General features: G+C 40.6%; 2 protein-coding genes across 2 annotated transcripts; both read right to left on the bottom strand.

Moving 5' to 3' along the window:
* On the bottom strand, positions 1–7,866 carry LOC139914686 (alcohol dehydrogenase class-3 chain L). The gene is made up of 9 exons (XM_071903054.2): positions 7,740–7,866; positions 6,807–6,908; positions 4,144–4,285; positions 3,969–4,056; positions 3,357–3,576; positions 2,112–2,372; positions 1,637–1,772; positions 381–519; positions 1–98 (listed from the first exon to the last, which is right to left on the bottom strand). Exons 1-9 carry the CDS (start codon positions 7,755–7,757, stop codon positions 74–76), a joined length of 1,131 nt encoding a protein of 376 aa, XP_071759155.1. The 5' UTR covers positions 7,758–7,866; the 3' UTR covers positions 1–73.
* A 2,951-nt stretch (positions 7,867–10,817) lies between these two features.
* Positions 10,818–17,127, bottom strand: LOC139914684 (alcohol dehydrogenase 1). Its single transcript, XM_071903052.2, has 9 exons — positions 17,027–17,127; positions 15,503–15,604; positions 15,132–15,273; positions 14,399–14,486; positions 13,859–14,078; positions 13,223–13,483; positions 11,995–12,127; positions 11,514–11,652; positions 10,818–11,153 (listed from the first exon to the last, which is right to left on the bottom strand). The coding sequence occupies exons 1-9, from the start codon at positions 17,042–17,044 to the stop codon at positions 11,120–11,122; spliced, it is 1,137 nt and encodes a 378-aa protein (XP_071759153.1). The 5' UTR covers positions 17,045–17,127; the 3' UTR covers positions 10,818–11,119.
* Positions 17,128–26,414: the final 9,287 nt, after the last annotated feature.

Raw genomic sequence — 26,414 nt, 5'->3', positions numbered from 1 at the left:
GGGAATTGAAAGATTATTTATTGAACTGGGCGGAGTGACGTCATGGCTTTCTGCGCTTCTCTCAGCTCTGCGTCTAGAAGTTGAGGACGACGCGAATGCTGGATGAGGCAAATGAGACGTGACGTTATGGATGTGGCACTTCTCAGGCCTAAAATATAATACTGACACACATACTGCTCGTCTTTGAAGGACGTGCAGCCTCTCAGGGGGGCGCATTATAAAGCCCTGTGTTACACCACTCGACACATCTCGGTTTTGTCCTCAACAGAGGGCAGCGGTGACGCACGCAGCCTTTGACAGACACCACTCGGTGGGACACGAGAAGGCTACGCACATTAACATAACAAACGGCTCCGAATGCATCTGAAAGCGAGGCTTACCATTTCCCGGCGTGCATGAGATCAAAACCGTCAATGATCTTTTCAAAGGGGAGCGTGTGCGTCACAAACTCGTCCACCTTCAGCCTCTTGTTCATGTACTCCTCCACCAGTTTGGGGACGCTGTCGATACTCTTGTATCCTGGGAAAAGTGCAGACTTTTAAGTGACCTCATTTCATTGGGGGTATTGCAAGAAACCTTTCATCTGCCACAAGGTAACTTTTCAGGAACGGAGAGAGAAAGACGAGTTGATTTTTTCGGCAACACTTTCTATGAAGCCAGTGTCTATAATACATTATAATCATACTTTTAACACATTATAATGCCATCATAATGCATTATAAGTATAGTTATAATCATGCATAGACAGTTATAATGTTTTATAACATTATAAACACATTACTTACAATCTGTTATAAAGCTTTTTCATTACCACTTAAATGAAAAAGCTTTATAACAGATTATGAGTAATGTTATAAAACATTATAACTGTCTATGCATGATTATAACTATACTTATAATGCATTATGATGGCATTATAATGTGTTATAAGTATGATTATAATGTATTATAGACACAGGCTTCATAGAAAGTGTTACCTTTTCTCTTTGTTGCCTATAGGTTTCATTCTTTGGAGGAACATCAAACTCTGGGAAGAGAATCACACTGATATACTGGGGGCATGGTGGATACTAAATGCAACTCCGTTTCCCCTCATTTCATCAGAAAGATTGAAACAAAAGATAGCTCAATGTGAAATACTGAAAGACATTGCTAAACTGAAGCCCTTTAACCCCCTCCTTTACTTTAAAGGGAAAGGGGTGTTTATGCAAGATGTGCTTAGTAAAACTCAACTGTGCTTCTCAAACAGAGAGAGTAAAAATACAGTCTATGAGTTTGAGGTAGAAATAATTGGTGGGGATAATTCATCTTTCTAATATTGAGGCGGACATGTCTCCCCCCCAAATCTCTACCTATGCCTATACATTTTTGACGGTTGACTTCAATGCATATTTAATGGTTTGGCATCGAGCCGGAATCATTAAGCATTTTGCGGAATACTGATTTGTTTGCTTCTTAGAATTATAATCTGTGACTATCAATACTAAATTATTGATGGCACATTATTCACAAAGTGACATGAGAAAACGCTAAAATCTAACTAATGGGGAGATTTGAACGTCATGGGAATCACTTGTCTGATGAACTGTCAGACTATGAGGAATTCTAAAGACGAACTCCTTCTACTGAAATGTACCTCCGAAGGCAGTGCCTTTCCACGTGCGTCCTGTCACCAGCTGGAAGGGCCGGGTGGAGATCTCCTGTCCGGCTGCCGCCACGCCGATGATGACGCTGGTACCCCATCCCTTATGGCAGGCCTCCAGTGCTGCCCTCTGCCACAAAAAGACCAAAGATATTAAATATTGGATAAAATATTATATTATATTAAATATTGGATATCGGCCTAACCCTAACCCTAATCATGACCCAAGAGTCTGCATTTTCATTCCAACCAAACACTCTTGGGTCATGAGGCCACATGGTTAAGAACCACTGTACCGGATGACAATCAGCTAAAAAATACCTTTAAAGATGATCATGTTCTGTGTGGTCCATTTAAATTTTTTTCATATCCACGGATTAATTATTTTAAGTACAGAGCTGGTCAACAATGTGAGATTACATTATCTGTGTCATCGTAATCTTCCACTCTTGATAATAATTCATCTCACCATGATCCCCACATTGCCCACACACTCAAAGGAGTAGTCCACCCCTCCATCTGTCATCTCTACCAGAACCTCCTGGATGGGCTTGCTGTGGTCCTTGGGGTTCACCGTGTCGGTGGCTCCAAACTCTCGAGCGGTTTTAAACTTGTCAGGGTTGAGATCGACGCCGATGATCCTGGCTGCCCCGGCCGCCTTGCAGCCCATGATCGCTGCCAGGCCCAGCGCTCCGAGACCAAACACCGCACAGGTTGACCCCGCCTCCACCTGAGGGGCCGAGCAAGGCGAGACACAGTTACAGGTCGGCAGAACTCTGCTGCTCACATACAGAATCCTGGATAATACACAATAAATCGCACTTTCTGTATTTATATAACAAAATTCCAATAAATAAGAAAATGAAAACACAATGTGAAAGAGATAAATTACAACGTAAAACAATGATTATGTGGATGTTAGGACCTTATGTAAAAATTAGGCTCAACAGGTATTAGATTCGTTTTAAACATGTTGACAGATTGTGAAGCCCTCAGGTCATCAGGCAGGCAGGCAACATCCTCAACATCTGGCCTTTATGGAACGCAATGGAAGACGTCACTTGGTATTGGCGGATTGGCAGAAAATGGTGAATGAGGACCTCCTGTGGCTGCCTGTTCTCATCCTCTGCTTGGGCAGTTAGTAGCTCCCTTGTCTTGGAGTCCGTCCAATTTCCAGACATTTTTGAAAACAAAACATTTGCTCACTTCGCCGGTTTTCAAACTTTCAGCTCTCTGCTCCAAACAAATGCTGCCATGAGAATGAAATACATCACCCCAGAGTCTCTTGTGATTGGTTCCCTCGCTCTATGTGAAAGCGTATTACGCAAGACCATCGTAACCATTTGCAAAGGAAGATTCCTGGGAATTTCACTAGGTCTTGAGGGGGGAAACTGACAGATTAACCTTTACGGAATATCGAAAGTGTGAAAGGCGCTCATTTTTGCCTGTAACTCAAAAACATATAAACAGATTTCCATGAAATTTGGTGGACAGATAGGCCTTGGGCCAAGGAACAATTGATTTGATTTTAGTGGTGATCCGGATCTGGGATTTCTGCCATCGTTTTTTAAACCATAACTGTGAAAGGAATTATGTCTTTGGGTGTAATAAGCAAGTCTAACAAGAACAGCACTGATAACATTGACACTGCAATGACCAGTACCATACATATGGAAGAGAATCACTATTATTGGTATCTTAGCGGATAACTGACCTTGGCAGTGTTGAGAGCTGCTCCATAGCCGGTGGTGATGCCACAACCCAGCAGGCACACCTTGTCTAGAGGAGCCATCTTGTTCACTTTGGCCAGAGAGATGTCAGCGACCACGGTGTACTCAGAGAACGTGCTGCAGCCCATGAAGTGGAAAAGGCTCTTGCCCTTGCAGGAAAAACGGGTCGTCCCATCTGGCATCAGGCCTTTGCCCTGGGTCAGCCTGGAGACCAGGAGACAGAAGCACAAGATCTAACAACTGTCCGGCTGAGGCAGTGGTATGATCTCCCATAATGGGTTCCAAGCACCTTAAAGCTGCACTAGGCAAGGTTTTTATGTAAAAATACTGACTGATTATCAAAACCAAGAATGCCAAGTCGATACTTGAGTCCTTGTGGAGAATGTTCTTCCCAAGTTGTCTTGGAGCGTTCTTCTCATGAAGGTAAGCACAGAGAAGCTTCCTTGCAATTTGAGATGGTTCACATTGCGTGCATGATTAATTAAGACACACAGCTGTTAATTTTCCCAATTAATCGAAACCCCGTACCTCTTGCTGGCATTTGGACCCGCCAACATGCAAGGTTACCTAGTTCAGCTTTAACCCAGGACATTTACCTGATCTTTTGACACAGGTTGGTTTTGGGATTCTTGCAGAACTTGCACTCTCCACACTGCGGGACGTACAAGGGTATGACCGTGTCTCCTGAAAACACAAACATGGCATATTCTGTTCAAAGCCATTCCGGTGCGAACATTTACACTGCGAGCACTAATTGTCCTGTCAACCTACCTGCTTGGAACTTGGTGACTCCCTCTCCAACACTCTCCACGATGCCGGCTCCCTCGTGGCCCAGCACCACGGGGAAAACTCCCTCAGGGTCCGAGCCACTCAGTGTATAGGAGTCAGTGTGGCAGATCCCTGTGGCCACAATCTGAAATACAGGATTGTGATCTGATCCATATCGAGTCCATTTAAAATGATCGGTGCGCTCACTTCATGTGGACAAGGAATGAATATCAGCTAAAATAGACGGACGTTTCAACAGTTCAGGAATCAAATGTGATTAGTTCTCATTTAAATTGTCTTTTGATAGCAATATTCACCTTAAATGTATCATTTTAGCATATATGGCATTAATTTAGCACATTCATATTACTTTATGAACTGCACGTGAAGTGGCCAAGAACTGGAATTAAAGTACACCATGACTCTTGAAATGTGGGTCCTTTGTGATTCTTGCCTTGAAAGGTTTGAATATCTCAGACTGTAGTTTGGTGTTATTTTTTTCTAAGGGGTGAACCAGGAAAGATGAGGCTCTTCCTCAAAGAGTATATTATATCATGGTGGCGCAGCTTTTCATAACAAAGTGGTATTTTCATCAAATGTGCTGATTTTGTTCTTGTTTCTGGCATTTAAAGTAGATTTTCAAAAACTCTGAACAAAACAGTCTGAACTAGTCTCTAGGAACTCTAGTCAACAGTGAGTTGTACACTTGAGAATGTAAATATGTAAGTGAAATCAAGAAACTCTTAGTAATCACAAAATGTGACCGGGAACTTGTAAAAATGATCTAAAAGGTGCACAGTACACCTTACTGACGTCATTACATGCTGTAGGGTATATATAGTAGTCCATAGATTACAGTAATTTATCTATTCTGAGCTGCAGTTATCTCTCAGGCAATGGTCACCATTGAAAACCTCACAATCTGTTGTTAAACTGTTAACTGAGTTTAGACTATCTCTGCCTCCACTGTTATCCCTTTCAACACTAATGACCATCTTTGTCACTCATGTAAAGACATGTTAACACTCCGCTATTGAAGAGTTCAAGGGTTTCTCCATCTTTATATTGCTACTAACTGAAATCTGACTGGATGTCTGCCTTGGTCTTCCATTCCCAGTCCTAAACCCACATTACATCCCACTGCTGAGTCTGTGAGTTTCTATCAGCTGTTGTACTACTGCATAATTCATCCTAACACCCACTTCAAGTTTGGTGAATACATTTACACTCACATGTAAGTTTTAAATCATGCAGTTTTAAGATCTAGAAATATTTAACAACAAATTAGTATTCCTCAAAGGGCAGTAATGCTCAGTTTAACACCAGAAAGGCCAACAGATTTTGGGGGTCTAAGAGAAGGCCAACAAGCTGTCAGTTTCCTTTCCAACACTGGTTTGTACAGAAATTGGGTCAAAGAAAAGTCTTTGAGGGACATTTTGAAAGCAGAGATTTTTTCAATTCTAAAATTCATAACAGCCATCAATTGTCCATGGCCTGGCCTTTCTAGTGTTTAGAATTCATTTTTGTGGTGTAGGACAGTCTCAAGGCTGTGAGAGGGAATTTCTGGAATAAGGTACATTTTCAGTTTCAGAACTGATAGCACTGCTCCCCATTTGTGTATAAAAACTAAAAACATATGTTTGCAGGTCCACAAAATCAGTCTTCAGTTTATTGCCTAAGGAGCAGCTCCAAATTTTATATCTTGATGATATCACAGACTCACAAAGTGTTTATCTAGTTTGGAAGAGAATTGTTCATGTTCACAAATATTGGACTATTCTAAACCAATGCATATATTAAATTTTAAAGATATACACAAGTGTTTGAGAGATTGTCCTCTTGATCAGCTTACCCAGTAGATCATTGGCTCCAGTCCTCCATGCTAACACTTTAGCATACACTATGTTAAGTGACAGTAGGCTCCATGCTAACACAGCATACACTATGTTGAGTGATAGCAGACTCCATGCTAACACTTTAGCATAAACTATGTCCAGTAATAATAGGCCACTATCATTCAAAGTAAAAAGGCCAACCTTTTAGTAATAAAATGTTTTTAGTGTTTTGTATTATATAGCCTATAGATTAATACATTTTAAAAGAAATATCATTAACTCAATATAGCTTTTTTTGTAGGTTTATTTTTTGAACTATTTCAGGTGAACAACCACCATTCATCCACTGTGCAGTGATTTTTAGCTGTATATTACTTACAGTTACTTACCATTTAACTGTACAGCTGCTACAATTTACTTGTTTCTCACTTTTGAGATTCTGCTACATTCTCTCAACACAGTGTATGCTAATAAAGTGAATCATTCACCAGGGACACATGGATGATTTTGGTGTCTGTGTTCTCATCATTTAGCAGGTAAGTTGACCAATGGACCAATCTCCCAAAAACTACGTGTATTCATTTAAATTAAGAAGTGCTTCCCTCTCGTAATGTATTTAGTAACTGTTTCTCCTTCAAGTCACATTCTGCACACTAATGGCTCCTGAGAGTTTCCTCTGATGTGCCTTCAGGCAGTTCCCCTCTCACTGATGTGTCACTGAGGTCACTCCAGTTTTTTATGACTGATACCCACCAAATCTTATCGAATCAGTAAAAAGGAGTGTCAGTAGCGAACACACCTTGCCCCACCCCAACCTTTGTGATCCATTACCTTGACGCGCACCTCCCCAGCTTTAGGAGGTGCCACCTCCACCTCCTCCATCACCAGGGGTTTCCCAGCCTCCCATGCCACCGCAGCTCTGCATCGGATCACCTACAACACAGCATCCCACAACTTTACAACTGTAGTGTATTGTAGTGAGGCACTACTCAAGATAACAACTCTCTTGACGTTGCACCCATTAACCTCAGGGTGGGGGATAATGGAATGTTAGGTTAAGCAGTCTTTGAATGTTTGTCAAGTTAAGTGAAAAAGTGTCCTACAAATGATTCACTAAGAGCCAGATGATTGATGTGTAGACATAACAATGGGAAAGCTGTTTTATTAAACCAACAGTACACACTCATCAATTCGCTGTCAACTCAATTCAAAATGTCAAGAGAAACTGCACTTCATTTGATAATGGATTCAATGACAGAATATTCATGTTCTTTATCTCTCAACAGGCTGGATATGACATTGAAGTGAACTGAACTTTGGATAGATGTCGCCAAGAGACATATTATTTATCCGGTTTTGTCCTCCCTTGATTATACAGATGTGTTGGAACAATAAAGACTTTTTTGAAACAGCATTTACGCAAATAGTCTAGTATTTGACAAATGTCTCCCAAGAGTCACACAGCTCTCGGACAACTCTTCCTGTTTTTTGTCCCCCGTAGATTGCGTAAACATGGTGGAACAGTGGAATTTTTAAACAGTTCTTACACAATCACTAATATTCTCTCTCTATGTTCCCTTCTTTGCTGCCCAGATAATCCTCCCTCTTATAAACACTCCTTCCTTCTGTGTAAACACAGGACCGAACAGGAGAAAAACCCTGACGGTCCCACCAGTGTTTTCACATTCAGATTCATTGAAACCTTTGCAGCAGAAATACATTACTCTACTGTAATTCCATGTAACAAAAGGGCAGCATGCTTACCTTCCCAGCGGTTGCCATGTTGTTTCACAACCAGACCCAACAAGGTTAGGTTCAAGAGGAGATCTTATCAGAGGTAAGACCTATCACAAAGAAGGGGTCTGCCTGTAGGTTTTCACTGGGCGGTGTCCAAACACTTCCTGCTGTCTTCAGCCGGTCGTGTCCCAATACTTTCAACTGTCTTCATTCCTTTGTCCGCTACCTTTTAGCATATGTGAGGGAGGGTGTTAAAAATAAGTAGAAAAAAGTAGAAGGAAATCATATAGGAACTAGATATTATCCATGCATATTCTTAACATTTCAATTTCTCTTTAAACTAAAGACATTTCATGTATATTCTTATTTTATTTTAGTTTGTTTTAGGTTTTAGTTTAGTTTTAGTTTTCCACAAAGTCTCAGACAAATTTTTATTTTTATGTCATTTTATGACAATGTTGTTTATCACCTAGTTTTCATCTTAGTTTTAGTTTTAGCTTAGGGTAATAACTTTAACTGGGGTCTCATCTATAGAGAGTTCCTAGGATTAAATGTCATCTTTGCTTTGTAGGTATTAAAAAAAAACCAGTTTCATTATGGGAATTGTAAACCTTGAATATGACCTGAGAAAGCAACCAGCCTCCACTATAGGAGCCGGGCTCTGTGCATTTGTTTGTTTGGGTGTGACTCTTTTTGCCATGCACACTAGTGTAGAGCAGTGGTTCTCAACGTGGGGTCCGGGGACCACCAGGGGTCCTTGGGGGGCCCCCAGCAAATTGATGAATTGTTAAACTTAAGTATTATTTCATTTACAATAAGTGAACACAATTAGAGAATGTAGAAGAATGGCTGTTTTGATCATAGTTTCTCTGTTATCTCTCTACCTACAATACAGATAGTCAAGGAATTCTGGACAAAATCATATCTAACAATAAAAATATTCTCAGATTTGGGTCCGAGAGACAAAATCTCATCAAATGGGAGTCCGTGGCTCTAATGCGGACTAAACTAGGGTCCTTGCTATGAAAAAGGTTGAGAATCACTGGTGTAGAGTATTTATGCATTTACTCTTCTCTAGCCCCTGCTAGACTCTGAAACAACATTTGACTCTCTGGCTCTATGCAGAAATGGCTTCAGCCCTCCCTCTCTGGTGGAATGGAGTATGGTTCACTGGGAGGCTGCAAATCCAGTCCTGGGCCCCGTCCTCTTCATTGTATACATGCTCCCCCTCGGCTGTGTCATCAAGAAGCATGGGATGTAATTCCCCTGCTATGCTGACGACAATCAGTTATACAGAAAAACTGCCCCATGTCCTTCTGCTGCCCCATCGAATCTCAGCATCTGAATTGAGGTAAGACAACTTCCTCCAGCTGTTTTACCTTGTTTTTAACTTTTTCTCTGTAGCACTTTGAGATTTGATCAAATAAGAACTCAAGACAAACTTAACTTCAACTTAATCATATGTATAAAGTTATGAATGCCCCTGGATATCTAAAATCTAAAATTGCTCTGGCTCATAGCCAACATTTCTATAATACTGCTCTGCAAACTTTAAGTCCTGCGTGATCCCAATGTGAAAATCTGTGCAGGCTTTGCTTCTTTAGTATCAGTTTGTGGAACTGTCTCCCCTGCAAATCAAAACCTGCCAACATTTATAAAGGAAGTGACAACATTACAAATTGAGAAGTGGACATTATTAGGACAATTTAGGCAGTGCCATGCACTGTATATCCTATGATATTTCCATCATGTGTTTATTGGGTTTTGTGTTTTATGTCAAGTTATTCTTGCTTTCTTCCATCAAGGACCACAATGGAAATATGTGTTTTAAGTAATAGTTTCTTGTGCTATCATCTGGGGTCAAATACACATCATTTTGAATCATGTATTTTTCTATTTCCCAAACCAAAGCTAAGCTAGGCTAAATTAAGCTAAAACAGTGATTAGTTTCTCCTGTCTGGTTGGAGGTGTGCTGATCAGTGGTATGCGGTGTAGACTTTGGTTGGAATGAAGATCTGCAGACTCTCGGCCCTCCATGGCACATGGTTTGAGACCACTGATATAGTTAATCTTATCAATATCTCAGTGGTTTTCAATCCTGGTCTTCAGGACTCAGAGTCCTGCTGGTTTTCATTCTAGCCATGTAATCAGGGACTGATTTACACCTGGGACACCAGGTGAATGCAGTTAACTGTAATTAACTAGCTGATAGGATAGAAAACCAGCAGTCTGGATCCCGAGGACCAGGATTGAGAACAATTGAGATATGATAAGATTAAATATCAGTGGTAACAAAGAAAATATGTATTTGTTTTCATCCTGACATCCTTTCAAGAGCTCACTGATTTTGAAAAGTTGACTGGGATTGCAACTATCTGCTTAATTAGCTCGAGAGATCTTTTTCTCCTCAGACTAATAATCCTTATTAGTCTGAGTTCTGTAGTAACACTTGGACCAAAGATTTCATATTCTATTTTCAGTTTTTTTCTTTCGTCAAGTTTCTTCAAGATAGATTTCTGGATATGGGAACATACAGACCATCATTCAATTTTATTGGAATACTATTTTCCCTTTCATATGACATTAATTTGCTCTTATGCCGTGCATGCGCGTGTGTTTTCATGTGTAATTTAATCATGACACTGAGAATTACTCTGCAGTTTGAATGTGAAGCCACTTTGATGTGTGAGGGTGTTTGATCCACCCTAGCTTCTTTTGTGTCTTAGAGTCTGACTTTCTCTGACATCCCATGGTTAGCACTCGCAGTTTCGACTGGAGAAAATATTAAAAACACATATTCATCTTCATATTATAGGCGGCCTAGAAGCCATATGATGACTAACCCTAACCAAACCTTGAAAAAAACTGAATTGTTACAGAATAATTGATTCCTATATTAGTGAGGTAGATGCACCACTAGAGGTTGCTATTTTAAGATGAAATCGTTGATATTTTCAGATGAAAATATATTTTAAACTACTATAAAGATTATGTAAATCCAGTTGAAATCTTTGACAATGTGCTGTTCAGTTTAACCTCATGTATTGTATGCCTATGCCTAAAAAGCAACACAAAAAACAACAACAAAGAAGCCATAGATCCCATCTGTTCATTTATTTGGGTCATAAACACCTTGACAATTTTAGCTTTTACTCCATTTTGGGGATATTGCAAAATAAATGTTTGATGTTGTTTCTCATCATAGCCCTGATGCTGCACGTTTAGCATCGAGTGTTCAAGGTCATGCATTTGTATTGAGCATAATTTAATCATTAATCTCTTCATTATGCGCAATCTCCATGCTTCTCTGTGGCATTTACATGAATATTGCGTTGCAGATACAATACAGCAGCTGTTTTTTCTGAATGCCTATGGGATTATTGAAAGCAACACAATGGCCATCCATCTTACTGTGGAGAAACGCTCACAATTGTCCGGATGCTGTGGAGCAGAAACAAAAGAGAAATTATTTCATTAGGATATACACAGTGGTTTTCAATAGCTCCCTGAAAAGAAAGATGTGCATTTTGTTGTGAATTGCAATATGGGAGAGCTGGTTTGAAATATGATTTGAAATAACTTGCCCCCTAGTTGTGCAGCCCCCCCACCCATCTCCTGTACCAGACGGGCTAAAGCAAATGTTCAAAGCCATTCCATGGATTTCAGATAATAACTGGCTGAGGTGTGGAGCTTTCTAAGTAAATATTGCTTCTATAGACTAGCGCTTATAAATTCTTAATCGGTGGATTTAGTGAGTCAGAACGTTGAGTCATGGGAAAAAAGAGAAGAGTGTAAAGTTACCACTGGCCATGCTTCATCAGTTCAATGGCATCGTTGACCTGGTCCAAGTTCATGTGATGGGTGATGAACTCATCCAGCTTCACTTTCTTGTCTAGGTAGGCATTTACCATCTCGGGTACGCCGTCCTTACTCTTAAAACCTGATACACAAAATACATAATAACATTTACATTTTCTGAATTTAGCTGACACTTATCCAGAGCGACTTACATTGAGAAAGCAGGTAGGGGTTCGGTGGCTTGCTCAAGAACATATTGGCTTCAGGTACAGGATGGTCTGTCTATCCACAACACTACCCTATTGTGGTTTAAGCAAGAGGCAATAAAACCAAATTGAGAAATAAGTTACCACAATCAAAGGTTAAGTAAACTAAGGAAGCTGTGTACGTTAAAACATTATGACGTCTATTTCCCTCACACTTACAGATTGGACTCTTACATCAGTCAGTGATGATGGTCATATTTGACTGACAGGTGTCTCACCTCCAAACAGGGAGCCCTTCCACGTGCGTCCAGCGATGAGCTGAATGGGTCGGGCAGCGAAATCATCCATGTCTGTCCAGCCAACCAGCACACTGACACCCCAGCCTTTCAGACAGGACTCCAAGGCACTCCGCTAGATCAGGAGAAAAAGCGCAGGGTCAGTTACAGAAATGGATTTGTGACTGGAAAGTTCGAATCCCTAACCAGCTGGGGAAAATGTGGGAGGGGAATGAGTAGTGCTCTGCCCTTCCCTCAAGACCTACTGTCGAGGTGCCCTTGGGCAAGGTACTGCTGGGCAGCTCCCATTATGAATGTGAGTAAAAACTGTATGAACTGTGAAGCAGGGTCACAGAACTTGAATGGATAGAACGGTCTTTCCCATTCAAATCAACATTCCAGGACGGTCGGAGCGGCGGCCATTTTTATGTGTAACGTTGGGCTAGCTTCCGTATAAACTGACTTACGTCAAGTTGCTGAGGTGAGAGGTTTTACAGCACTGCTTTGGAGTGGAAAACTGGCATTGCAGCTGAATTAAGTTGTCACTCATGCCACCACTAGGTGGAGCTCTTTTACAAGTTGCTGCTGTAGGGTAGGTCAAACGTTTTGACATCTGTGCAGTTAATGGAAGTGGTTATAGCTGAGCTAATCTGTTTCAGCTGATGTCCATTAGCTGTTTGAAGAACTTTTCTTCTCCACTAAAGGTAGGCTAAACTATGTTAGTTTATAGCATTTAAGGGGCTATATTAAGTTAAAGGTACCTGTTTTATGATGCGTACCAACTAGGTTTGCTAATATGCTGATTTTGACGAGAAGAGCTAATGAGAGAAGCGCAATCTTTGATAATGCTACATTAACCTCATCACAAACAGCTGCTTTCAGTTGAGTTTTGACAGTTTGCTAACAGACACATCTGCGCAGTTCTCAAGCAAGAGTAACAGGCTTTACAGCCTTAATGCCCAGACCTGCGTTGTCACCATAGCAACTAACCCTTAAAATCCATAGTCTGCATTTTATGCTGTACTAGCCAAATTACCATAGCAAATAGTGGTACCGTTCTATCCATTCAAGTTCTGTGAGCAGGGGCTTGCCACGAACAGAGCAAGTGAGTTCAGTTGACTTTCCTTGGATAATTATAATGAATCTTCTTGATGACAGAGAAATGAGAGGAGTGTAATTTCTATTGTGAGACTACATCAAAGCTACATAGAAAGTCCTCTATCTCCCTCACCATGACTCCCACATTCCCGACACATTCCAGGGAGAAGTCCACTCCTCCATTGGTCATCTCTGACAGCACTTGGCTGATGGGTTTGCTGTGGTCCTTGGGGTTCACGAACTCGGTGGCGCCAAACACCTTGGCCTTCTCAAACTTGTCCGGGTTGATGTCCACAGCAATGATCCTCTTGGCTCCCGCGGCCTTGCAGCCCATGACTGCAGCCAAACCCACGGCTCCCAGGCCAAACACAGCACATGTGGAGCCTGCTTCCACCTGAAGAGAAAGAGATTAGGGTCAACACTGCACTGTAACGAACACCATTCCTCACTGACCACAGATAGTCATGTTTATATCAGATGTCTGACCAGAGAGATCATTCCAGTGTGGTGTGGCAGGATTTTACTCAACAGTCTGCAGTGAAACCCGCCTCACTCTGCCTTAAGGAGCTGCTAACCCACCTAGAAGAATTTCATTAGACTGGTTCTCAATGGAGAGTTTTAGTGTCTCATGATGGTCTAAATGCTCTTTCAGTGACTTTTCCATTGTTTTTAGCACAAAAATGGTCCATTTTAAAGATACTCTAATACCTGCCCAAACTATTGGCCTTCAAAGTCCATATTGGTCTAACCCAAACACATATTCATGCACCTTGGCGGTGTTGACAGCTGCTCCATATCCTGTGCAGACCCCGCAGCCGAGGAGACAGACTTTGTCCAGAGGGGCTGCTGGGTTGATCTTAGCCACGGCCATTTGGTTGACCACGGTGTACTGGGAGAAGGTACTGGTTCCCATGAACTGCAGTACCTTCTGGCCCTTACAGGTAAACCTGCTGTCTGACTCCGACATCACATCGTAACGATCACTGGCCCTGCATAGGAGAGTTGATTAAAGTGAAAATCCAACCTAAAACTAAATTTGTGTATCCCTTATCCAGAGGTGTCAAGACAAAACCTAGAGCTGCTCCACTGACAAAGACATGGAGAATTAAATTGGAGGATACTAAAATGTTTGTTTGAGAATAAAAAGAGAAAGTTTTGTCCCAATCATCAAGACGGACTTTAGCAAATGCATACATATGCAATCATGCTTGATTTGAGCTGAAGCAAAGCAGTTGTGTTGAGTTGAATGAAAAAATAAAGTTGAAGAGGGAGAGCAGATTGGCTGGACATTAATGCTTAGTGAGCTTACCATCCGTTCTCACACAGGTTGGTCTTAGGACTCTTGCAGAAGCGACATTCTCTACATTGAGAGATGAACAGAGGAATCACCTTGTCTCCTGAAAGACAGACAGAAGAAATGTTCCCATACAACTGTCAAGCGAATTTTAAGCAAACTTTTGGAATGTTGCAAAAAATACAATGAATTAGGTGTCTTTCCATCAGCTGGGAGTAAATAGGCTTCCTGAATACATGCACGAGAAAAATGGAAAGTCTTTTAGTTAGTCTAGTTTGTCTAGTTTAGTTAGATTAGTCTTGGGCATGTTGGTATTGTTCTTTAGTGTTGGCTAATGTTGGTCATATTTCATGCTGTCTCAAGACGTAAACAAAGAAATGCACTTGGCAATAGTTTGATGTACCAACTAATGTTCATACAGCAGCACCTACATTTTTACACCTTTCAACAAAAAAAAAGTGAGCGTATAAACTTTTAGCAATTTTGTGCCATTTTATCAAAATCTGCCATTTACATTCAGCCATTCAATACACCATAAATTGTATAAAAATACTTGGGTGGCCAGCTAATGAGTTTTTTTAGATCGGAAACATCGTGGATAAGCAATTATATAATTTAATTTATATAATTTTTTGTATGATTTTTGTCCCAAACTAAGTTCCAGTGCAATTGTACTTATGTCTGGTTTGTGTGTTTTCGTTTATGTGCGTATTTGTACATGTTTTTCCGACTTGATTATTATCAAGACCTGGCTGGAATTCGGTGACTCCGGGCCCAACGCTCTCCACGATGCCACCTCCCTCATGGCCCAGGACTGCTGGGAAGCCGTCTTTGTGCTTTCCCTCAAACAGGTGGTACAGGTCAGTGTGGCACACCCCGGTTGCCACGATCTGCACCCAAGACAATGGAAACACTGATGGTTGTTCTTGTTGTTCTGTTAGGTGGTATGCACCTCATGCTTTCTTTAAAGCTGCACTAGGCAAGATTTTTATGTAAAAATACACCCGACGTATCAGCATAAATTACAAAGTGGGACTCTAGATGCTAATGTAGGTAATGGAAGGTCCTCACAAGTACAGTAAGTACCCAAATGTGTGTGTGTATGCGTATGTCTCTCACCTTGATGCGGATCTCGTTGGCCTGAGGAGGAGCTACTTCGATGTCCTCAATCACCAAAGGCTTGTTGGGCTCCCAGGCCACCGCTGCCTTGCACTTGATAACCTAAGAGAGAGTCACATCACAGGAATCAGCATCAGATCTGAATAAAAATACTGGGGGCTTCCACAGTTTAGCCATACTGTATAGTGAAACAATTCACTTGCTGCACTATTCCCATTAACACAACCAAAAAACATGTGACAACAAAAAAATTTCTCCAGGGTCAGAGGTTTTCAAAGTCTGAATCAGAAGGCCTCACTACGGAAAACACTGAGATAACTGGACAACTTGGTCATTTACATAGGGAGGTTTTCACAATTTTTTTTTATTATAGATTTTTTTTTAAATTATTATTATTATTATTATCATTATTATTATTATTATTATTATTATCATTATTATTATATTACACAGCAGAACATAGTTATTTCACTGTTTCAGAATAGTTATTTCTGATATCATCTGCTCCTGGAAAACAACAAACATCACATGAAAAGCAACAGTTTAAAGTCCATGCATAAGTCATAAAGCAATACTGAATTGAACGCTATAATTGAGTGTAACAATAGGCTTGGCAAATTCAGCATCCCAGACTGAAGCAGTTGTTTTCACCCTTGATATGGGCCACATAAACAAATGGTTTTGACTTGAATTTCAAATTTAGTTCCCCTGAGGTTAGTGTCTGTTTGTCGAACTTAAATGAACCCTTGGGCTTCTAACACTATCTTATTTTTGGCTTACTAGCATCCCATCTCTGCCAATATCAGCAGTTACGCAAGGCAGTCTGGATACTTTCAAATAGTATGCCAAGCCAAAACAACATGGTAAATTTCATTGACCTCAGAGAGAAGAGAAATGGAGAGAGAGGAAGAGAGAGACAGCTAGAGAGCAGTAGCGATGAGAGAGAGAGAGAGAGAGGGGTACTTTAAGGTTACGAGACCATTTGATTTTGCTATTATGTAACCTAAACCACTATTCATCCTTATTTTCTTGCACTAGACTTAAGTGCAAACTTCCAGAAGAACTTTGACTTAGTTTGGTTTGCTTGATTTTGGGGCAATAGTTAAACATATATGTGTCAAATAATCCTTACATGTGCATATTTGTAACCAGAGAATTCAATTGTCATTGTCAGTGGTAAACCTAGTACTACACCCATCCACTGAATCATCATGCACACACACAATGAAATTTAAATCAAGTTTTCAAACACTATAATATCACTTAAAAATCTGATAATATTCTTGTGAAAATTTGTATTAATGTGAGATCCTTTTACATTGCTATCCATTATGTTTTGCTTTATTGTCTAGTACAGCATCCCCATATAGCTTATGGGGATGCTTATACGGCGTCTGTACATGTATAACACAAATGTGTCAAACAGATAATATTATGTGAGGCAATATTCCTGCACATATCACAAAAAACTCCACAAAGATCAAATGAAGCTCAGTGCACAAGTGTTGATGATTGTATACTTACCTTTCCAGCAGTTGCCATGCTTTCTTGCTGCAAAGACAAAGAGTTAAGAAAGAAGAGAAGAGTTGGGAAAACAGAAGCTCCGGGACAGGAGTGAGACGAGGAGTGAGATGAGGAGAGGATGAGCGGTCTTCGACTTGAGGTTTAAATACTACTGCAATACAGAAGGGTTAAACAAACATCCAGAAGGGGAGGGACTTTGGACGCTTCTGAAAGTGCTATGAGATGACCATGGGCTATCAATACCGCTACAGATTACTTTTTCAGTCCACTACAGATAAGAACACTTAACACTCCTTGTAGACCCTTGTAGTCCCTTTTTAGACATGAAGGGAAAGTTGATTCAATATTTGCAGTCAGGTTTGTGGGCTGAGGGTTCACACCCACAGAGCTACATACAGTATATTCACAACTGGGACCTGCCCAGTACAAACACAGTTTTAGCATGATTTCATAATGACTAAAGTTACCCCTGAGTTTAACTGATTTCCAGGTGAGCGTCATGAAAAATTGGGGTTAACCGTGTCCAGAGCAGGGACAGCTAACCCTGGGTTAAAGTCGGGGATGATGCACTTTGGTGAAGACCAGAGTGAACCGCTTATTAGCCAAGAGATGGGAGACAATAACTGTTGAGGGAGGGGATAGAGGCAGTCATCCAGTATCTCCACCCAGATTTTTAAGCTACTGCATAAGCTGTGTCACTAAACTCCAACTGCATCTGGCACCTCATGGAGGTCCATTGGAGAATTGGCTGTGCACAAATAATGGCTAAACAACCAGGCAAACAGAGAGATACCTAAAGAAGACTGTTGTTGTGCGAATGTAGGCCAATTCAGTAATGTTTTAAGTAAAAGTGAATAACCAAGATAAGGCAGATTTGTTTCCGAATGGTTACTGTGACACAGTAAACTGTCTTGTCTTTAGCCCTAGTCTCTACTCCAAAACACTCTGAGTTGTAGCTTGAGAAGAGTCAGCTCAGTTAACCTGAACAAACTCTTGTTTTTTTTGTTTTGTTAGCTAGCTAACTAGCTTGCAGGCTCAAGAAACCAGTGTTAATGTTAAGATGCGACAATAGTCACTACTTATGCTAGCTTCTCCTAGATATTGTAATAAACCTTATGATAAGGGTTGAGGCCAATTCAGTAAAGCCGAGCAGCGTTTGCTGCCACCACCTTTAAACCGGTATGGTCCAGAGTCAGAGGTCTGAGGTTATATCCAAAACACAACAACCACGTAGAAAAATACAATGCTTTATTACAAATTTATATTGTACAGCAAGTAGAGCGAATGGCACGGACAACTATGGAGACGACACCGGCCCCAACTACACCTCGCCCCCACTCGATGCAAACCCCAGTTATCCACTACACACAAGGAGATTCAGTGTTAAAGCTATATATCACTAGCCTGGTAAGACCATCCTGATCACGTGACCTCACATTCTGTTTCGCTCCACGGATCAGTCTGGACTTCTAGCCGCCCACATCGATTTCAGTGGGTGGGAGTACTCGCCTTGACAGACAAACTCCTTCAGTCAATCAGCGAATCCAAATTCAAATCCAGTCGGAAGAACGGCGAAAACGTCTTTTCCGCCGAGAAACTCCGCTAGTGCATACTCTTGTTCTTGTTTAATTGTTGTTATTGAGTCTATTTCTGCAATAACTGCACTTATGGCTGTGTTTACTCTACTAACGTTAACGTTACCGCTCGTTGCTTCGGGAAGACGCCATTACTGTTTTGGCCTGTATTTCACGTCATCAACTACGACGCAGTCCCTGATTGGCCCGGTTACATTGTAATTTCAAGAAATCGATGTGGGCGGCTGAAAGTCCAGATTGATCCGTGGAGCGAAACAGAATGTGAGGTCACGTGATCAGGATGGTCTTACCAGGCTAATATATCACTACAAACAGGCACACACTACAACCAACCGTGGACGGCCTGTACAGCTTAGACTGGCAGGCAGAGACCTTCAATGACGTGCAACACACTGATTCAGAGCACACATGGACCAATGGATCAACAGACCGAGGGCTGTGCGGTCAGCTAACAGAGTCCCACCCCAGCTATCCAACCACCTCCCACCTGCTGTAACGTTATTTAAAAGTTTAACCAAATACAATAGACAGGACTAGAAGACACGGACTAAACAATTAACATACACCATTGTTTGTTTAAAACTTTGGGCTACTTAACTCCCCCGGCTGACAAGACCCTCCCCCGGGGTCTGAGCTTTGGCGCTGGTCCGACCTGGCTCTTCTACAGCGGGAGCCTGTGGGGGAACCATCGGTCCAGCGCGGAACTGGAAGCACCCGGGCACGTACAGGGAGCCTCCACACCACACTAGGGAGCGGCGGGGCACTCCTAAAATCCCCGGCCTGACTGCACTTTTCCTACCACTGGAACGTCTCTCCCTACACTATCTTCGCCGCCGGCAGCAGCCCTAACCGACTGCGAACGGCACCCTCCCCCGATATGAGGGCAGAGCTAAGCTTGGCTGGGTGAAACAAACCCTGTGGCGTCCACCAAGCACCACTCCCTAGATCTCACTGCCGGGCGCCCGGCTTTGTCCTTTGTCAGTTTCCCCAGAGTCACTGACCGTGCCCACAATCAGATGCAGGTGAGCTCAATTAGTAATTAGATTGTCAGTCAAGTTCAGCAGGGCAACTAAGCCCATATACCCCACATACTCACTACAATATTCTGTAGCTAGTGTGCAACTCCGGTGTGTTTACAACAAGACAGTAGGGCTGAACAATTAATTGAAATTTTATCGAAATCGCAATATGGCCTACTGCAATTTTCAAATCGCAGGAGGCGCAATATTTGTTAAAGGCGAAATGTGTGTCAAAATACCATTTTACATGCTGCAGAGATGTCCTGGCCTACACATCATATTCTACATACTTAAGAAAACATCTTTGTTTGGTACAGATCCCCGCAAAAATCACACCATAATCATTTTAATATGTTTTTCAATGAAAATGAGAATAATGATGTAAAAATTATCATTCCCTCTAATATCGCAAATCATATCGCAATTGCAATATCAGTCAAAATAATCGCAATTAGATATTTTTTCAAAATCGTTCAGCCATACAAGAGAGTAACGGTTGACCAGACTATGGTTAGCTAGCTAACAAGCTGACATTATCTAAACACAAAATCAATCAGATATCACTGGCAAAATGAATCAGTTCCCAGTCAAAAAAAGTATAGAAATTAAACAAGTCTATTGAATTCTGTTGAGACGGCCAAGTTGTATGTTTAGAAATGCAACCAGTTCACAGATTTGTTGCCAAAGGGCTGAGGACCTCCAGTAGCCCCCTATATGAAATCCCCACCCACCCTCATTTTCAAACACTCTCCTTACCTATTCCCTAATCATCTTTGTGTGGGCTATTTCTGCTTCTGACGTCTTCTCATTGAGGGAGTGGTGGCTGTAAACACGTTATTTACAATGCAAAAATAATTTAAGGTATGTCTAATCTAATCAAAGGCTCAACCAATCCTCTATACAATGGGTATCAACAGTCAACACAAACTTCAAACGTTTTGTGTATTTATTGCCTTCAGGCCTGAAAGGCAAGGACGTGCACAAGGCCGGGCTAAAGTTGCCCGAGCAACAGCCCATTTGCCCTCTTTGGCTGAGCTGCCCCTCTTGAGGGGAAAAAAATAAAACAATTTTGCTGTTGTGGCTGCATAAATACGAGTAGCCCTTAACTGTTCAAGTTAGACTAAATTAAATCGCCATATCATCCAAACTTGTATTACTTTTTGATAGGCATGCCTCCGCAGGACACAGAGATGGGGCGGCCCCAAGGAGGTTCTATATTAACGGCGGCCCAGGTCACATCACGTTAGCGATGCCCGATGCCCGATGCCCCCTGTCATGTGACACTGTGTTATTGTTGCCCCTGTGTGACGGCTCCGGGTGAGTCTTTTGAAGTTGTGGAGATGATTAACTACGATGGTAACGTTATATAACCAATGGGATGCCCTGTGAATAAAAATCTCCACATATGCTTCCGAACAATATTGCCTTATATTATGCTATCACATGAACCAATCTTAGCTAGCTAGCTAGCTAGCTAGCTGGCTAACATATAGGCAGCAGGCTACATGCAAGATAACTCCTCAGTTACGACCATTACATTAAGTGTGCGTTCTGGGGATCTGATGGTTTTGACTGTTGAATCATGCTAGATTAGATATTGTTTACAGTCAATATGAAGCTACGTGTGGTGTGCGAACAGACCAACCTAACGCCACGTTAGCTTCTTTCTAGCTTGTGACATGAGCTGCTAGCTATGTTCTTGAACATGCTTCATTCAGGTTGTGATGAATTTTCAACCAACAAGCACATGTAGCTGATAGAAGTCGCCTTATTTTTCGCTATGAGATGATAACTTGTAATGTTCAAATTGGTTAAAATGTAATGCATGTTTTTTTTTTTTATGTAATGTTAATTTTGGGTGCTTACAGTAGGCTACAATGCCTTCCAAAAGGAGGAGACTACAGCAGAGAGAGAAAGAGCTGAGGGATGCAGCTAAGGGGAGCGCAAGTTTGCAGAGTTGGATACAGACTACCAGCAGGCCAGCAGGTGAAGCATTATGATAGAAATGTCAAGCAACCATTTCCTACATAATTTAATGTGAAGTAGGCCTATTTTCTCAGAAGCATTTTTTTTAAAAGTTGGAGTAGGCTAATAACTAACTAAAAACGAATATTTCAATCAATGATAAATGCACAGTATATTATATCTGTGCATAGTATTGTGAATGAGTTTCATCTTTAACATAATGTTAAAGAGAGTGCTTTTCTGTAGGGGGCTAACCCCAAAAGCTCCAGTTCAGAGAGCGGTGGAGAGCCTGGTGATCAAGTAAAATACTTCTAATAGCTATAGTGAAATATGGGATGGTAAGGCCAGAAAATATGTTCATGAAATCCTATATGATATTTTGTAATTGTTCTGTATTCTAGTATATATTTTTTACATAGAAAACTAGATATAGCCTACTCCAGTCTAATTCCTGGGCTTCACCAGGAATCATTGAGTCAAGCCACTGTCAGCATCACATCCATGAAAATTAAACTGGCTACACTAAAGTGTTCAGTTGTCTTAGTGCATTTTTTGCAGTGAGAAGTATATATAAGGTACTTGCTATTTTAAATAGTAGTTCTACCATGCCCAAGCAATTTTGAATGGAAAATGGTATTCTTAATTCTGATTCTAATAATTCAATTTAAGATGAGGCGCAACCACAAGGCTCCAGACCAGAGAATGAGGGAGAGCATGCTGAGCATCAGGAGACACATCAGACAGGTACATATGAGGGTGGTAATGGCCGAGTGTGAGAGAGTTACTATAAAAGGCACCTAAAATGGGGGGAGGGGTGTGCCCTTTTTTCAGGTTAGAGCAACAGCCCCTCAAAATGTCTGTGCACGTCCCTGCTGAAAGGCTTTGGGAAAGTTTGGCTGTGTAAGTGTGCACACCCCTTATAATTAGGGGTCCAAGGCAAGCATGCAGTGCTGGGAACCTTATTGTGATTGTTAGGATTATTAGGGGTCAAAGCCCATGCATATTGTTTTGTAACTCTCATACCAATTCCAATTGGTATGCCAATTGTACCAATTGATGCCAAACTTTGTACAAACATCCGGGCATCCTAGATCTACAACTTTGCCATCTGGACTATCCATGTCAGCAATTTGATTTCTTTTTGGTTTTTGTATTTTATGCAAAACAGTGTAGACTCTTTCAATTTCCAGAAAATTGTGTCTAACTACATAACTGGCCAGAACTCCATGGCAGTTTGCTCAATCATCGTGAAACTTGGTAGACTTGTAGAAGGCAAAATACCTGCATTTGACAGAATGCAAGTTCTGTGGCCACAAGTGCAACATGCTTTAAAGTTTCAACCCATAGAGAGCAATGCAGCAGCAATTTTCTGCCTCATGTGATTTAGTAATGATTTACTCTTTAATGGAGAGCACTATAAAGTCATATGAAGTGGTTAACGCTTTGAATCATAGGCTGCAGAACAAGAATACTTCTCCCTATAGTTATTTTCTCTTGTTAAAAAACAACAACTTGTTAAGCCTGTCACTTTAAAGCTCACAAACATTTGACAACTCTAAAGTTTTGCATTTTGCACAGTAAATAGTCTATCAAATTAGTCAAAAATACCTTGTTGCAAAACGGCCAAGCTGCTCCCAGCTTTTATTATAAATTGTGAATTAAAAATACAGTCTCACAGTGTGTTAAAAACAAAATCACACAGGTTCCAAAAGTTTTGTTTAAATATTTTAATGACCTGCTGATATCATTAACATGAGTCAAACATTACATATTAATGATTTGCTGATATGTGGCCAACAGTGCATTTTTCTATGATCAAATGCATGACAATTATATGCACTATTGCACTATTGGTACCACACCAAGTTATGTATAGAACACATCGTGTGCATCCAATACCGTCCACAATTATTGTTGAAGACTGTAAAAGATGAGCAATACAAGTTATGAGCTATATGCTATGGTCAGAATATTTAGAAAGTCATTTTCTTCAAAGGCACTATTTCAGAAAATAGCCATTTCTGATGTGCAATAACTTTCATTCTAAAATCGTTGGTTGTCTCAACTATTGGTACTCTAGCACTCTTTCAACAAAAGCTGCCAATAATAGTGACAACCATCATTCCAAGGCTTTTCTATAGTAAAAATATTCTTCTGAACAACTGCGTTTGAATTAACCAATTTACCCTTTGTACAAAATATTGGGACCACCTCCCTAACGTTGAGTTGCATTCCTATTTGAACAACCCATTTCTTAAAAATACACATAAAAAAGCCTTGAGATCCTTCTTTAATCCTTAAAATAATCATCCTTTTACCTGTCTGAGACTGAAGTGGATTTAACAGGAAAATCAATATGGGATCCTAGTTTTTACCTGGTCAATATAGTTCATGGAAAGAGCAGGTGGTCCAAATATTTGGTACCCTTGGTGAAGTTTCCCAAATTTTCCAAGCACAGAATGCAGCTTTGTTTGTCCAATAATTATGGAGGGCACTGTAAAATCTGATTTATTTTCAAAGCAGTTGAATGGCCACTTACAACCCTGTTTGGTAAAACAGCATTCATTAAGACATAGGCCATAAGGTCTTGGGTTTTACATCATTACTCTTTCATATTAAAACTTTTTTTTTAATGCCTGCCTTCAGTATCATTTGAGGATTTCCCTGTGTGCAAACAAGAAAAAATAAAAGTATACAAAAAGACATTCTCTATCCATTCGAGTAATATTGTAACTCTTTGCCTTTGAGGAGAAAATAGCCGATGGACAATCATTGGTAATTGCGAGACACAGTTTTGAGACAAAGTGTTTATACAGTAAGAAAACTAAATAGATTTTTATGAGTCACTTTACACAAATATCTCCCATTTATAGTAAAAGGATAAACAATGATAAAAAGAGAAAATAAAAACAAGCTGACAAAAAACCCTCCCTTGTCCCCGAATGTTAATCAAAACTTATTCTGGAATGGAGTGAGTTTAGGTTTTTCATGACAAGCCACCTAAATAGAGTGTAACAATGTATATCACTGAGCACCATTGGCTGTGGTATAGCAGCTTCAATGACTAATTCTTGCTGTACATGCATTAGTACGAGGATCTACAAAGGGTTAGAAAATACTTGTCAGTAGTGCTTGCACTGAAGAACATGCGAGTGTGACCGTCGTTTTCCCCAAGCTCAGTAAAATGATGTCATGACCAACCAACAGCTCGATAAAGAACATTAGGCAAAAGTGCGGAAACGCGGCATTAACAGCCGTGATCATGCAAGCGGACGCGCACTCGCCTCCGTTCACACTGCTTCTAGTGAGTCGTAATGTTTGACAGTCACAGGACATTCCAACAGTAGCTAGGCAAAACCACTGCAGAGGTGTGAGACACATCGACCACAAGCTAGCGCTGTTATTGTTTTACAAGGCATTAAAGTAATAAAGAGGCTAACAGACAGTGGTGAGGTTATTCTTTAACTTAAGGAATATAATTCACAATAAAACAATGGGTGTAAATCAGGAGATAACTGAGGACGTTGAATCAATCCCTGGATTAGTTCTCCAGACTAGTTCATGGTTAGTTAATAGAAAATAGTTTGGTTAAATATTCTTTTGGCATACCAAGCAAGTCTAGCCTGGAGATGAGATTTTTTTTTTAAATATTTCAATGGCAAAATAGTTAAAATTTTTACACTTCCTGACTAAATTGAACCCATTTGTGGATGACAGGGTCTTAGGCGGGGTCTTTGCTACATCAGGTTAGCACTAGGGTTTGGCCATTATATTGGCCAAACCCTATATATCTGGCCGATGTCGGCCTTTCAATAAAAATCAGTCAAAGTTGCCCAATGCTGATGCAGTGGAGGTGAGAATATGATTTTATTCAACAGCTTCAAGGGTGTCAGTCTGTAAGACCTGCAATAGAACCTGCCTCACACTGTCTTAAGGAGCTGCTGACTCACCCAAAATAATTATAATAGAGAGTTTTGGTGTCACATGATCTCAATGTCAATTTCAGAAGATGATATTGAAATTCTGGCGGAAACACTGAATCTTTTGGGATGAAAAAGGTTGGTTTTAAATATACAGCACAAAATACCAGCTATTGGCAGCTTCAACCGAAAAATATTAGTATTGGTATTGATCCTCAAAAACCCATATTGGTCAGTTACCACAAAACACTGAGGCTCATCTTGGCTCCTTTGTGAGTCCATAGGACAAAGATGACCTAAGTGATTTATAGAATCAAAACGCTGACATAAATGAGAAGTTATGTGCACTCGCAGTCTCATTTGAAAGACCTTGAGGAGTAAAAGACTTTGAGGAGATCTATAATACACGAAACAGTACAAATCATACACACATTAGTCAAGAGAAGAACATAAAATCACACTTTAAAAGGATAATGCCAGTGATTTTGACATGTAACATAGCTGCGGGAAGTAGAGGTATTACAGCACCTATTACCCCCGGTGGCTGATAGCAACAACTGTCCTTGAAAGTTCTAAATAAATTTAAATAAACATTAATAGAATTGGCTTCAGTTGAAAATGTTAAAACTTTACTTGTCTAAATTGATGTGTGAACCGAGAAAAGATGAGAAGGTACGAACAGATGAAAAGAGTACATAAAATAATGTCGTTTTGGCTAGGCGCCCCCTAGAGGTTAGTGGTAAAAACAGTCTTGGGTCCTCCTAAAAATAATTCTGTTGAATTTAAGCATCGTTTCGCCAGGTAATGCAACAACATTCAAACTAATTAAAATATCAATCATGCTAAAAGGGCAACTATTCAAATTAATAATTCAGTCATTCAACAAAAG

Source organism: Centroberyx gerrardi, chromosome 17, assembly GCF_048128805.1.
Source record: "Centroberyx gerrardi isolate f3 chromosome 17, fCenGer3.hap1.cur.20231027, whole genome shotgun sequence".
In the NCBI taxonomy this organism is placed as follows: Eukaryota; Metazoa; Chordata; class Actinopteri; order Beryciformes; family Berycidae; genus Centroberyx; species Centroberyx gerrardi.
Note: the sequence above shows the minus strand (reverse complement) of the source record. Positions and strands in the feature narration are given on the sequence as shown.